Here is a 16,151-nt window from a genome sequence, read left to right as displayed (position 1 = left end):
TTCCCATTTATTCAGCTAATTGAGTTATTTCTGCTGTCTCCTCCCTTCACTTCTTTCCCTCTCTTTTTTAATCAAAATCGATTTTCACCATCATGAAGGGTTTGGTTATTATTGCTCCGTTTTGTTTAGTTTTTCAGTTTTTTTTTTTTTTTTTTAGGGCCACCCATGATATATATATGGCAGAACTGCTAGGAAGTACTGTAGCTGCGTCAGTTGGAAAGAAAGTGTGGAAAACTCAGACTAGATCATAGTTCTCAATAAGACGTCATTCCATGACGGCTAAAGACCAAGCTTTAAACAGTGCATCACAACCAGAATTAGCGGGCTATGAGTCCTAGTTTGCTGTAATCGTGACTTTGTAGTGTCCAAACGAATCCTCTGATCTGGGTAATCTTTTTGCTGTCTTGGGATCCGACAGTCATAGAGTTCATCTAGTCCCACAAGCATGGCTGATGGATCCTATTCTACAGTGGCCACTTCTTTGTAACACGGTAATTGACCCTGCTTATTCCCTAAGAGTAAACATACTTCATCTCTAAGGAGCGTCTTTCGCTCAACTCCAGTAAAAGGTATTCTGGCATTTCTGCTATTGTGGTTTTGCTCGGATAGCGCCGCATGCTATAACCACTGACCTGCAATGAACTACGTGATGCATTCTTCTCCATGTAATTCGCTTTTATTCATATGAGAGAAACATCTTATCACCGACGTGCGTGACTGAATTGCAGTCCTTAACAACGAGCTCATCTAAAACATTTCATTTTTCAATCAAGAAATTACCCAAATTTAAAGGCATGCATTATAATAATTATTAGTATTCACTATTAAGTACTAAATTAGAATCAATTCTCTAAATGGCTTTCATATATTGGGTATTGTACTAAGTGACACAAGTTTTAACTGCTTCACATAAAGTCATTTAATGACGTTTCTAATTCCTGTGAACATCAGTGTAAATTTTAATGAAATGGCAAAAGCACATGAAGAAATGGTTCTTTGACTGAAATGGTTTGTTTTTACACGGCAGATATGAAATTAATAAATTAGGTAACTGTGAGGAAAAATGACAATACTAGGATCCAGGAAAATGTAGGCATTCACGACTAAGGTACGAAAAACTACAGATATTGAACGTTACCTGATCCCAGCAGAACATCTTTCATTTTGTAAACGCGGGAAGCGATATTGAGTCCTGAATCTCTACAAACACTCAGTGAAATTTCAAGAGTGAGGCACAACCTTTGCTCTACAAATGGAGCACAGGGAATGGGCAGAAGTAAATTAATTAACATGAACATGGAAAGAGAAGGAGTTACAGACAGACGTCCTAATTCTCGTCCAGCTCTCCTCCAACTGCTCAGCATGCAGTGGCAGTCAACTGAATTATCCTTAAGAAGGGATGCATTCTCAGCGAGTCTTCAGTTTTATGTCACATAGTAACCCATTTCCTTTTCCTTCTAAGCTTTTCAAAAGTTGAAGGCAAAAGAAAAAGGACCCAGTTTTCCAGTAGGGTTACAAAAAAATGAGTGGAGAGGAAGCTCTTTATACTGGATCATCCACTTCTGGCAATTAAAAATAACAGAGAGTTACCTATAAAAAACAGAATTTCAGTCAGCCCCTGAAGATTCTCACTGAGGAACAGCCTAAAGAAAAGTGAACAGATAAGACAGCAGACAACCATATGGCTGCTCTTAATGACCCATAAAAACAAGAAAAGGATGGTGCTTTGAACCAGTTCTAAACTAAAATTTCCTTTATACGTTATTTCTGGTTTTAAGAAAGGCAAACACCAATTCTCATTCACCTTTCCTCACACATTGCCTAGGATTTAAGGACCATAAGCTGAGGGTATAAAATAACCTTTGAGTTTTGTTCACTTTGCGATTTTCTTTTCCTTTCTTTCTTCTTTATTCTACTCTTCACACCAGCCAATTCAACTTCTGTCTCAGCCTGCAAAATATCTAACTGTCAGTGTGGTGACATTCCTTCTATTACAAATCATAATCCTCTACATTAAAAATAACAAACAAAACAACAAACCCACGAAAGGGAAAAGTGCACTAGCTCAGCAGGGCACTTGCAGGAGGTTCCCTCCTGCTGGCATTTATCCTCTTGCTCCACCACCTGTCACTCTGACTCAGCCTGCGCCCTCAGCCCTGGCCTCCACGACCCTCGTCAAGGGTACCCTAACAGACTCCAGGCAGCTGCCCTGTTGCACATCCTTGTATCATCCAGTGCTTCTTTTTGTGTCAAGTCCAAGGTCACTAGGGCTGAGAGGACCTCCCTGGAAGCAGAGGATGTTGATATTCCAAACACATGAGTGCGGAGTCTACTGTCTAGCAGAGAGCAGGCGGCGCAGAGTACTTCATGGAGTGAATCACCCTTAATTTTCTACCTCTGATTTCCTGTCATTTCCCCTGCCTCACAAAAGGCTCCTTGCCAACTCACTATCTGTGGAATTTCCATCACGCTCAGGCCCCACCTCCCCGACAAAGCCTTCTTGGTCACAGCGTTAAGGGAATTCCCTTCTCTGAACTCCCACAAAACCCTTTTTGGGTTTATCTCACGGCCTCCGTGAGATACCAATTGGTCTTATTTCTTCTCCCTTCGTCACAAGCTGAAGTCTTTTAATCGCCTTCATGTCCATCTGTATCGAGATTTAGGTCATGTTAAAAAATCATCATTGGCCTACATGTCTGACCCCACCCTGATATTCCCCCAAACAATGAGAGCAGTGAATGAAATGTTGTTTCCTTTTCTATCCCTCGCGCCTGGCCAAGAAGACACGCTCAATGCATTTTTCTACTTGTGCTGCTGGATCTGAACTGCAGTCACTTCTGTAAGGTCTTATCTCCCCAACCAGATTTCCAGCTCTTGGAGGTCAGTCTTTGTTTTCTGCACAGTGAATAACATAACAAATACCGATTATGGAAATAAGTATATTTCCCTCAATGGAAAGACACACATGTTAACTTACATTTTGTTTTTCAATATTTAAATATAAAAGTTTATTTTTCTGAACTCTGAGTATTGAGGCGGATGATAATTACCTAGTTTAGGAAGTTCAGATTGGACGATCCCAAACTACACTTGTCTTCTAAGAAATATTAGTGGAAGTAAATGCTGCGTCACGCGTGGGTCAAGAGGGCGGGACATTCTTCTCAGTTTTGATTTTATTCTCCGTATGTTTACATTTTCTACTTCAAGTCCCCAGTTTGGTAAACTGGCTTTAAGGTTTTATTGTTGGTGTGTTGTGTTTTTTTTAAGAACCTATCTTTAAAACTAAATTTTATCACGGCTCTCGATAACTTTTTGAGAGCTAGCTTGACCTGACTGAGAGGGATGAGAGTTTCTTGATGACTGCCATCAGGCATGATGAAGTGTGCATCTCCAAGAGCCATCAATCACCTGCTTGAAGAATCAAGAGGGCTATTTCCTGGTTGAGAAGCAGGCCTCTTTCTCTTGGCCCATTACTCCCACATCTTCCTTCTATTCTTCTCACTCCATTAGCCTCCTGTGTATCTGCACAGAGGCTATCACAGACTGACCTCCAGTCCCCAATCCCTGATATTTCCATTTAGGTCTAACCTACCATCCCAAATGAAACATTTGGGGATGTTTACAGGGGTATTTAATCTTTCTTTGCTCCAGTTCTTGGAATTTCATTTATAAATCTATTGCAATTATCACATTACACCTATTGCTCTCTTCTCTGGCAGATCAATATGCCTCCTCCCCTAATTTAAAACCTAGCAGTCTTGAAGGACATCTTTTTCTGATTAATCATGATAAATTCCCTGGCTGTAACTTTGTTGTCTGGGGTTGTCTAGCCATATCACAACCTGCAACACAGTCTCTCACTGACGTGTCTGGCTTTGGAATCATTCTATGGAAAGATGAAAAATTAAGAAGTGACTTTATAAGCCTCTGGGGACGATGAAAAACATTTAAAACCATTCATATCTAAATAGCATTGTAGTAATACACATGATTTTCCTCTGTATACAAAGTAAGATATAAATTATAGCATAGAGAATCACAGATCATCCAGTGAAAAAGCAACTTACAATTCGCACAGATCAGGATTTCCCTGGAATTGAGGAGGAAAGAATAATTTTTTTTTTCCTTTTGTCTTTTTAGGACCACACCCATAGAATATGGAGATTCCTAGGGTAGGGGTCTAATCGAAGCTGCTGTCCTAGCCAGAGCCACAGCAATACCAGATCCTTAACCCACTGAGCAAGAACCCAGAGATTGAACCCACAACCTTACGGCTCCTAGTTGGATTTGTTTCCACTGTGCCACGATGGGGACTCCATAAAAATAATTTTCAATATTTAAAATATACACTATGGGAGTTCCCACTATGGCTCAGGGGTAACGAATCTGACTGGTATCCATGAGGATGTGGGTTCAATCCCTGGCCTTGCTCAGTAGGGTAAGGAACTGGTGTTGCTGTGAGCTGTGGTGTAGCTTGCCAGATGTGGCTCAGATGCCACATGTGTCGCTGTGTCATTGGCCAGCAGCTGCAGCTTGGATTCAACCTCTAGCCTGGGAACTTCCGCAGGTGTATCCCTAAAAAGAAAAAAAAAAATTATGGATGCTGCACATTTGCTTTAAAAATGGCATCACAGACTAAACCAAGGTGCAGATACTGGTAATCTCATGTGTGCAGGTGTTCTGCTACACATGCGTTGATTTCTGACACCTGGTCTCCTTTCCCTGGTGATTAATGTTTCCATGTAACAGTGTACAAGACTTTTTAACAACACCATGGAGAAGATGACTGTTGATTTAATTTTCCACTAAATAGTAAAAGATCCCGGATCAAAATAGAGTTATGTCACAGGAAAAAATTGAGTGGAATTGAGTCGAGACATCAGAGCCACATAAACACATGTGGGTTCTTAAAAACTACTTCAATTTCTTTAGAGCTCTTAAAAAATGATATTTTTTCCACAGTGGACTATTTTTATAAATAAGATTTTAGAATTCTTGATTAAATTTGCAAAATTTCAGCTGATTTCATAATATAAATGTATATATATATAATCTATATACACACGTATACATAAATTTTACCTTAAAAATGACAATTTTTTTGTTTTCAAGTACTCAAAACTTGATTTAGAAATGAACTGTCCTTGAGTCTGAATACTGGATAGGTTTTTGAAAAATGCCATAAGAAGTTTCTAGTTTGTCACCCAAATTGCATGTCAGACAACAGAGAACATTTTGTCACGCTTAGATGCCATTCAATCATAATCTGAGTTTGACTGCAAAGCTTTCACAATTCAATTTTTATTTAGAATTTAGAAAATATGACTGTAGGGGAACAGCGTAAGGACAGGGAGACCATTTCTCTTCGACCAGAGATCAGGGAAGAATGAGAGAGGAGGGAATGTGTCCTTTCCACTTTCCTGTCTGTTTCCCTTCTCCACCCTCCATGTGTAAGCGCCCAGCCGCCCTCTGGGTTCACTGGGGGGCCCTGGAAGCCACCAGGGCCGGGATCATTTAAACACATGTTTGGAGATGTTTGTGTCCACACTGGTTACTGCATTGATGCAGGTGAGTTTGGGCAACACAAGAACATGGAGCCCATGGGTCTTTGTACATTGTGCGAATAAGGCTTTTATTTGTGACTATCTCAGGGACACTTGGTCAAGCTCCCATCTTTTCTTAAAAACAAAAAAAAAGCCAACCTTTCATTATTATCAGATACTGGAAAAAATAAAAACATATAGTCCATAGCAGGAAAGCATCCTGAGAAACCGCGAGACTCATTTTGTCAGATTCTAATCAAACCAAAAACAATAACAGAAGGAACCAAAGGAAAGGGCCCTTTGAGGATAGAAATTTGATTAAACTAAAACATTAATAAGAATCTTTTTTGGGCCTCAAATATGAAGGTGACCTATAAATAAAAATTGTTCAGGATTAGAGGACATTTATTTACTATTTGTTTTGTTCTGGTCAACATCTTCCCGAAGGACGAAATAAAAGATAGAAGCTATGAATGCTAACTTTTATTCAAGCTAATGTTCCAGTTGACATACACTGAGCCTAAAAGGGGTAAAAATGCAAGAAATAAATTGCCTGTTGAGTAAGATGAAAAATCTCCATTTGTTACACTGAGTTTAATAATTATGTCATTTATTATAGTTCAGGGGACAGTTTTTAGTATGAAATTTCATTTGAAACATATCTTTGAGCTATTTTAAGAGCATCTTCTTAAATGTTTCTAAGAAGAGAGAAAAATTCTATGTAAAAGAGCTTAACTCTGGTCAAGATCAAATCATCTAAAAAATTTATACTGCTTTACACAGGATTTCAGTAAATATTACTTATCAAAATATAAAATACAGTGCATGTTGTTGTAGGCTGTTAATGGCAAAATCAACACCCTTTAATACGCTTGAAAGTGACCTTGGTTACTTATTACCTTGAAGATGGCTGAGATCGGAATATCCGTGTCCCCCTGAGATTCACCCCTTGGAAATCTAATCCCCACTGCGATGGTATCTGGAGGTGGGACCTCTAGAAGGTGATTAGGTCCTGAGTGCAGAGCCCTCAGGAATGCGTTGATACCCTTTCGAAAACAGACCCCAGAGAGCTCCCTGGCCCCGTCCACCACATGAGCACACAGGGAGCAGACTGCAGAAGCTGGCACCCTGATCTTGCACTTCCACGCTCCCCAACTATGAGAGACCAGTATTTGCTGTTTACGAACCACCCTATTTCCAGTATTTTTGGTTTCGCAGCCTGAGTGGACTAAGTATAACTGATTTTTTCCCTTTTTCATCCCAGGGACTATCCCCTTGTCCTGAACCCCACTGCTGAATTGCTAGGTGTGAGGAAAAATGCAACAGTCTCACAGTTGGCAAGGAAACTTTATTACCAGGAGAGCAGCTCGAAGCCACAGGTCTTCCCAGGGGAGTGTTAATGGCCAGAGCACACTCACTTTGAAAAGTTATGATTTGGAAACAGGAGTAATGTCTTCCAGGCATGCTTCAGCCCACATGTGTGCAAGTAGGAAAAATATGGATTTCCCAGGGCACACACAGGCTATTTTACAAATACCTTTTGTGTTTAAGGTATCACAGATTAAAACATAAAATGAATATTTAAACAGATAATTTAAAGTCCATATCATATCCAAAGGGAATTCATTTAACCAATGGAAAAAAAAACACTAATTGAAATTTTTCTCTCTTTTAATCTCAAACACACACCCACTGAGTGGACTAGAATTCTTTTGTCAAAAGGTAAGATGCCCTTCACAACTAATGTGATGCTCCTTCCTAAAATAACAATGACTAGTATAGAGCTGAATTAGTTTCAGATTTCTCCTTCTAAAGTGTAGCCAGGGTCAAGTTTGTATTTGCAGTCTTAAAAACCAAGGTGAAATTTTACTGCTATTTAAAAATGACCTCGATAGATTATCTTCGAGTGCTTAAATATTAATTAAGAATCCATTAGATACCTTCTCTTTTGAATTTTAAATATATGGATATTTTTTCAAGTGATAGTGATTAAACTTTTATGATGAGTATATAAAATAGTCAATAATTCAAAATACTCTGCGAATTTAAGTATGATAAACTACTTAAAATGTCTATCGTCTCACCTTCTTAAGAAACAAACACAACCCACAATGTTTTAGAAAAGATAAGACCCATGGTTTATGTTTGGCTGCACTGTAACAATGCAATCCAGAAAAATAGTTTGAAGATATGAGCAAGAAAGAAGGAATTAAACTTCTCACATTGAGCATATCTGCTCAGCCACTGGCACAGTTATTCAGAAGGCGTACACACCTTCAATTTCTTTATTTAATCAACATTTATTTAGTGTACACTAGATACAGGAGAAAAAATATTTGGATGTGACAATTTTTTCCTCCCTTCTTAAACAATATGTTTAAATAATTTAATCCTCTCTTCTTTTATAAAAATAATATTTATCATCCCAAATACTCACTTTAAAGACTAATTTAGTTACATCCTTAAAGATTTGACATACGATATATGTTTATTATTGTTTGATCCTATACTTCCACTTGGATTTTTTGGTATTGACTAAGCAAATTGAATTTCCATGTTTAAGAGGGTTTTTTTTTTTTTTTATGTTTCTGTTCTGTTAGTGATATTCAAATGCCTCAAAGACCTAAACCACGATAGACTGTTGAAATGTTCCATGCGTGCTTGAAAAAGGAATGTCCCCAGTTGTTGGGCGTGTTTCTCAGGATGCCAGCGCTCCCTGGTTGTGCTGGTGATGGCTTTCTGTTTGTACTGCGGGGCCTTCAGCCCTCAGAGGGTTGCCTTATTTTCTTCCACTGCGGTGGTGGATTTATCTGTGTGATTTGCTAATTCTGACACTTTGCTCTTAGTACCTTTTAAGCCCATGTTACGAAGATCACACAACTTTTAAACTACCGTATCTTCCTGGGTTATTGAACCTTTTTGATCCGACCAGCTATTTCTGATAGTCTTTTGTTTTTAATCATTTGCTACGTGCGCTTTCATTTTTTACACACATTAAGCACCCTTGCAGTCTCTCCCGGACAACTTCCATCTCTGCATTCTGCGTGTGTTTGAACGCGGCTTGCTCCCATTCCCAATGGCATGCTCCCATCTGTGATATTTCTGATGGTTAGTTTATGCTCCATGAAACTTTATCGTTTATAATCTTAGGACTCATTAGAGAGCCCAGGCCTTTCTGGGAGGATCTGGTTTAGCTGCAGCCCAGTTCCTGACACTGTCAATTCATGACCACGTTAAACAACATTCTAGACTCAAGACTAGGCAAGTGCACACAGCAGGAGTGAGATGTGGCCCCAAACTCAAGTGAAGATTGGTTTATGATTACAGATGCTTAGGAGTCACATTTCTACCTAGAGTGAAAACAGAAGAGGCAACTACGCCTCACACTTGCTCCTAAGAGGGAGTCATGTTGCATGACGCTGCTTTATGTAGAATTCTGTGGTTTAATTTTCAACCTCGACAAGGCCCGAAGCTCATCAGCACTCTCCAGTGTTTGCCGAGTCTGAGTCTCTAACTCTCATGGTCGGCTTACAGAATAATCTCTTTGGAGTCCAGCCTTCCCTTTTTGGCACATAAACTTCTCCTTACTGTGTTTCAGCCCAGCTGTTCTTTTAAAAATATGTGTTCGTAATTTCATCCAGTAAAAGCTTTCTAGAGTGGGCACTGCAAGGATCTTTTAGAGGGTCTCGGTTCACTTTGCTGTCAGAAATATAAACTAATTTATCCTAAACTTTATGTATCAATACAGAAGGAGGTGGGATATTCAACAAGTAAAGAACCCCACTTAACACAGTATTTCTCTTTGACTGGTTTGAAGCTATATCCTTAAAGACGTAAGATTGTCTATTCTGCTATGCTGCATCCTTCCAATTAATATGAAGGTACACAGAGAGAGACAGTCAAGGACTGAAGTAGATTTTCAAAAGACCTCACATTGCTGTAAAGATGCTATGGAGATTGCAACGTTATACATACAGAGGATGTGAACTATTATTAAGTGTAGTTGTATCTACATAGTATGTATGCTATGATATAAACATATTATATTTGTAGCTATATAAAATTCTACTTAAGGATTCTGCCTATAAAATACATACACTTTAATTTCATCCCTGCAGCACACTTGCAAGACTGTATTATGCCTTGATATCTGTGAGTGACATACAAGTCATTAGTGTTCTTTAGGATTTGCATGAATAAAAATCTGTTCAGTGTCCCTAGTCCCATTTGATGCAGGGTGATTGTTACGGCTGTTCACTGTTATCTCCGAGGCCTTAGAAGGATCCACAGACGGGAGAAAGAAGGCAGGTCTAACGATCCTGCTCAAACACTCTACCTGTTGCTACCGACAGACTTTGTTCCTCAGAGAAGGTATTAACTGCCAGCTGGCTGTGACAGTTTGTGAGCTGACACTGGCATTTGTGTTGGCGCCATATCGGGATTTACAGCTCGGAAAACACATACAGTCAGATTAGGATGGACCCAACGATTTTCAAAGTAGAAACTCTAACAATAGGCAAATTACAAACATGACCGTAATGATACAATTATTTCAAGAAGAACGTTCGTACTCAGGGAACCATTCGACAAATAGCTTCTCTGTGTGAAATAGAAGGCATGTGTTTGCAAAGAGAAAAGGGACCGCAGGGAACAGAGGATGGCGCTTCTGTGTAGAGCTGGTCACCCACTCTACGTTTCCCTAACAGCCCGTCGCCTCAGAAAACGGCTAGGAAAGGTGGTAGCAAGAGCAATTCTGAAAGGTACGGACTGTAAACGTAAAATATCGCAGCTTTAGGAAAAAGATGAACCTTATAGCTTGGTTCTTTGCTTTCGCCAGACTCTGAACTGGTACTTCTTTACACTCCATGACTAGCAGCTCATGAGGAATTTAAATTATCATGTTTTAACATAGTTACCAAAAGAGGTCACGTCTTTAGGAAAGTGCCTCTGGAAGGAAATGATGCAGGTAAAATTTTTGGTAATGTTATGAACGGTTTCGAATCAACACTTTTTGTAAATATAGTCAGATTGGAAAAAAAGTCAATTAGCAATTGGTTTCTATCCTAATTTCCCGAAAAACACTGGCGATGCCATAATGGAAGGATGGATTTGATCAGTACTTACTGCCGTGGTCCCAGGGCAGTTTGGAGACTGGCACTCACCACTCATCCGGTTTGGGATCAAGACATCGTCCCAGCAAGAAGGACCCTGTGAGAAGAAAGGAAAACAGCATATACTTGGTGCTCAGACTGTAACACCCACGTCTTCCCTAATACATTTGCTAAGATCTACTTATGTGATAAAACACTAACGAAAGTAAGATGGCATCCACCAAGTCTTCAAAATATGATTCATCGGGATTCTCAGGACCCTTTTGGGGGATCTAGTAGGTCAAAATCATTTTCATGAATGAACTGAGATGCTGTTCGGCCATTGCTCCAAACTTCTATCACATGCACGCGTAGTAGTTTCCCCAATGCAGTTACATTTTATTCTTTAAAACCCTAAGGGAATAATTTTCTTATGTTCATTGCTATTTCGAGGGATGAATTTTCGATGAAAACACAAGTGCAAGTTATACGCAAAAGCACTCTGTGGGCAGCAAGGGGAACGCGGAGGCCCGCCTGGAGGCCCAGCTGCTGCAGGTGGCCACCTGAGCAGGCGTCTTCATTTCCTCTCCCTCTGAGCCACCGCGAGAATTACATTTCATAGCTAGCACTATGTAATCCCACAAAACCAAGGACATCAGAAGGCAGGGGTTTGGTTGAGAAGAGATTTCCAAACTTTCCTGGAAATCTACAGTAGGCTGCAGCAGAGGAGGGGGCGTCCACGCGGTGCAGGCCACAAGGAGCCTGAAGGCTTGAGCAAAAGGCAGGTGGAGAGAGCAGAGGGAGACCCGGGGCAGCAAACAGGGAGAGAGTTACATTTTTCATAAAGAGAAGATCCTAAAACCTTCTAGAGAGAAAGGGCAGATTCCTGCTTGGAAACAAAAATCAAAATAGGGAGTTCACTGGTGGCTGAACAGTTTAAGGATTCAGTGTTGCCATTGCTATGGCTTGAGTCACTGCTATGGCAAGGGTTCTGCCTCTGGCTGGGGAACTCCTGCATGCTGTGGGCATGGAAAAAAAAAATCGAAATAGAATTTTAAAGCAGTAGTAGCAACACCTTTAAAGATCAAAGGGAAGGCGTTCCCATCATGGCTCAGTGGTTAACGAACCCGATTTTCCATGAGGACGTGGGTTCCGTCCCTGGCCCTGCTCAGCGGGTTAGGGATCTGGTGTTGCCATGAGCTGTGGTGTAGGATGCAGCTCGGGTCTGGTGTTGCTGTGGCTGTGGTGTTGGCCGGCAGCTGTAGCTCCGATTCAAGCCCTAGCCTGGGAACTTCCCTGGACCATGGGTGTGGCCCTAAAAGACACACAAAAAAATAAAAATTAAAATAAAGATCAGAGGGAAGGATTTTCCACCTGAAATTCTCTAACCTGTACAGCTGGGAGGCCTCCGAGTTCTGGAGATGGTCAGACAGCCTGAGAGAAAACCAAAATCTGCCCAGCTTTAACCTCACCTGCCGCCTGTAACTCCTGGAGAAGGCCACCTGCACTCTGGGTGGGCGTGTCCTTGACTGTGACAAGGAAGGAAGGAGGGGAGCAGGGCAGTGTCCAGGGCTGCAGTGACGAAGGCTTTAGACAGACGTGGGTGGGGGCCGGAGCCCAACCAGGAAAGAGGGCGATTAGGATAAAGGAGCCGTGGCTGCTGAGATTTTGCTACTAAAGGTGTTGAGACCCCGCCAGAGGTTCAAGTTTGCAGTGAAACTGGTCATCACCCGTCAGCACCTGGACCACCCCCTCCAGGGTCCAGAGGAAGCAACCCCCCAGCCCCCTTACTGCACAAACTGGTGGTCACGCAGCAATCCCAGCCAGTGCCCAAGTCTGCACGAGGGCTCACCCTCGCTCCTTCCTTCACCAACATACACACACACATGCACACACACACCAACACACTCACATGCACACACACACACACGTACAACGGCTCACACATGGGCACATCTCACACAGCTATAGCAAACACACACACAAATTTAGGAACAAAACAGCAGAAAAAGAGGGGGTCCAGGAGATGGCAATCTACCTTAAAGAATAAGCCAAACTTCCACAGAGGTTATTTAAAACAAACCTTAAAAGGAGCTACATTTTGAATTTACAGGTGATTCAAGCAAAACGCTGTTTAGTCTGGAAGGACATAGCTGTGCAGAAAAGAGGTAACAGGCCCGAGAAGGCTGCTTCCAAGGCTGGTCCTTGGCTGGATTCTGGGAATTTGGATCTGGGAGTGTCCGCCTCCCCAATTCCCTTGCTGAAACAGGGGGTCTGCAGCTCCTGTGATGTCTGAGCTGACAACATGGTTTACACCCAACACCTTAGCCTCGGGAGTCTGGACCTGCAGTGAGGACCAGGCAGGGGCACACAACGACCAGCCCAGTAAAAGCCCTGAGCACAGAGTCTCTGATGTGACACCATGGGTCCTACATGGCTCCTTGTCCCCTATGGCTCCGCTGGGAGAGGGCTCTTGGAAACGCCCTGGCTCCCTCTGGACTTCACCCCTGTCTCTTCCCACTGCTGATTTGAAGCCTCTTGATGTGACCGATGTTGCCCGTGTTCATGACTCTCAGCGGAGTCCTGTGGGTCCTTCCAGTCTTGGGGGCCCCCAACACCATGACGTTGATTAATCATCAAGGGCAGGTTCTCCCAACTACAAGGAGGCGAGGGCTCGTGATGAAGATCAGAGCAGTTACGGGGAAAGAGAAATTCCATTTTCTTTGCATCTCTAACGGCGGTGCGTACATTTACAATCCACTTCATCTTAATGATTAAGCACTCGATTTTCAGCCTTATAATTGCATTATTGAAAAGAGACGGATTTTAAAGCTATGATTATGTGATATATTATATATATATATCTATGTATCTTTTACCAAGAGCGGCTTCCCAGGCCCCTCTGACCCTTCCATCAGGGACAGGAGTAATCTGTCTTTAGAGAACTCGGTGGTCTCTGGCAGGATGACGGTGACAAGCACGGGCTCACACGTGGGTCTGGAGGGTACTTCCCTGAACTAACTGCATGACACTTGAGGCTCTGAAAGTCCCTGGGTTCAGAAGAAATTTTCTCTGTGGCTAACTGGAGATGTGGCTTCCCTTCTTTATCAACACAGAAAAATTTCTTCCGACACTGGCTCAGGAAGCACTGACCTGCCTGCAGTCCAGACAATGGTAAGAAATGAACCTATCATCTCAACAGCCTAGAGAAGGAACGCTGTCACTAAATGCAGGAGCTAGGGTCCCATCTGCATTTCACTGCTCAGAGAAGGTCTCCTGCCTCAAAGTCTAGGATGCAATGAAACTTTCTGAAACAGACATGAATTTTTATTCCTTACTTTTTCAGAGTTCAAAAAGGCCATAAAACATTTATGTCACAATTCCTAAAAGTGTCCCATAAGTCCTACTTCATCTGACCAATCTTTGTGTTGTACAAGGAAATTATAGAAAGCTCCTTTACAATTTTATTCTTGATCTCGTGCCCAAATAAAATAATACAAGTAACATAGCTGAAGAGAGTTCTTGCATATGAGAATTCAACATAATCAAATATATATGCTAGCTTATCTACACTACTTATGCCATGAGGGCTTAATGCTATTGCCACAACCATCCTGAAAATAGAAACAAATGTCCCAGTTAATTTTTGCCATGACAAAGCAGATATAACTTTACTCTATTCTAGATTTAGAAAATATAAAATGTTAATTGTTTAATCATTGCACATTATGTTTCTATATAGTTGTATGGTTGCAGCATTTAAAGTTAATAATGTTTACACAGGAATAAGAAAGGTATCCAGAGGACAAGCTTAAAAAGGACTGCAGATCACGTGGCAGCACCAGGGAGCTACCAATTCGAATCCAAAAAAGGAAAGAATCCCCTCTCCCCCCAAAAAAGCATTTTATCTCTCAAAGGTAGAGAATTGGAGAAAGATGTCAGAAAAAAATGTCAGAATAGTGTGACATACATGTCTTAACAAAGAGTCATGTAGCTGCTTTTTAGAAAACCTTCTTTTCTGGCTAGCAATAGTTACAACTAATACAAATACATAAATTTCTTGAACATCTGAATCTGGACTCAGCAAATAATGGCTCCTTGGCCAAATCTAGCCTAGGGTTGTTTTTTTATAGCCCTCAACCTAAGAATGCCTTTACATTTTTAAATGCTTGAAAAGCATAAAAAAGAAGAGCATTTCATGGCACATGTAAAGTCGATGATTTTCAAATGTCTATTCCAAAATGAAGTTGATTGGACACGGCTGTGGCTGTGCATTTATGTATTGTCTATGCGGCTTCTGCACAGCAAGGGCAGAATGGAGTTGTTGAAACAGAGGACGTGGCTCAGAAAGTCTACAGAATTTACTACCTGGCCCTTTGTGGAAAAAATTTGCCAATCCTTGATTAGTAAATGACATTTTCCATGTTTAAATTGAAAAGTACTCAAAAGATATTGTAGCAGCATTTTGGCTACCATATCATCTCATTCGTTTGGAGGAGTAGCTGCGTTCTGGGTCTCAAGAGAGAATTACTTCAATTAAAACCTTAGCACCATTGACCTGCGAAATATGAGAATCCAGTATTTCAAGTTGTTTGAGTCAGTAAGAGAGTGGAAAATTACAGCATTTGGGGATTTGTCTTGACTAATAGTACCACCAACTGAAAATCATGAAGCAGAATATCATTTAAATATACTTATATGATGCATGCAAATTAGAAATTCAGAAAAAAAAAGACTCAATGTCATGAAAAAGCGATAAAAACTATAAAATATGACACTTAGTATTTATTCTTAAGAATTCTAGAACAAATCCATAAGTCATTTTGGCTATGTCTTGTCATGTCCAATCAAGTGGAAAATTGAAGTACTTAACTGGCTAATTCTTACCCAAATATCACTCTGACGTGACTCAGACAGGCAGTTAAAGCAAAAGTGTGTTTTTTTCCCCCTGAATTATCCAAATAAATTCTCTAATCTGTCCTTCATAGGTGGGCATATACACTGCTGCTTAAAAAAATAAAAATTAAAAAAATACACATTATGTTTACAAAATGTTTCTACAATGTCTTGGCATTTACAAAGTTTTTGAAAAGGGTTAAAACCACCCTTTTAAAAAATAACATTTTTATTAAACTACATCTTTACCAATTATCTCAAGTTATCATCAACTGTGTTGCATTTGAAATATCATCTTGAGTAATTCCACAAACATCTAAATTACATAATTAAACATAAGGGACTGAAATTATTTTGAAAATTATACTTGTGACATAATACAAGGAAAGCAAAACGCTCTTTAAGAGATCTGTGCTCAGAGGCTTCCGTCTGCCCTCCTACTTTTTCCTTTCTGTCTGCAACAAAATGATACAGAGAGGAGATGCCAAGGTCCACCAACCTGGTGAATCCCGGTTCCACCAACTATGAGCTTTCTCCTCTTGAGCCAGTTCCATTTGGCCTTTCCAAGCCTAGAGTTTCTCATCTGAAAAGCGAGGGATTAAATACCTCCTTCTTAGGACAT

General features: G+C 40.8%; 1 protein-coding gene across 3 annotated transcripts in view; it reads right to left on the bottom strand.

Moving 5' to 3' along the window:
• PRKN (parkin RBR E3 ubiquitin protein ligase) overlaps nt 1–16,151 on the bottom strand; it is a 1,272,474-nt gene that overhangs the window by 650,440 nt on the left and 605,883 nt on the right. For all 3 annotated transcript variants that reach the window (XM_047769780.1, XM_047769781.1, XM_047769779.1), the window contains exon 5: nt 10,668–10,751. In XM_047769780.1, coding sequence (XP_047625736.1) covers nt 10,668–10,751 — 84 coding nt within the window. The remainder of the gene's footprint in view (nt 1–10,667; nt 10,752–16,151) is intronic.

This window comes from Phacochoerus africanus, chromosome 2 (assembly GCF_016906955.1).
Source record: "Phacochoerus africanus isolate WHEZ1 chromosome 2, ROS_Pafr_v1, whole genome shotgun sequence".
NCBI lineage: Eukaryota > Metazoa > Chordata > Mammalia > Artiodactyla > Suidae > Phacochoerus > Phacochoerus africanus.
This window is presented reverse-complemented; position numbering and strand designations above follow the sequence as displayed.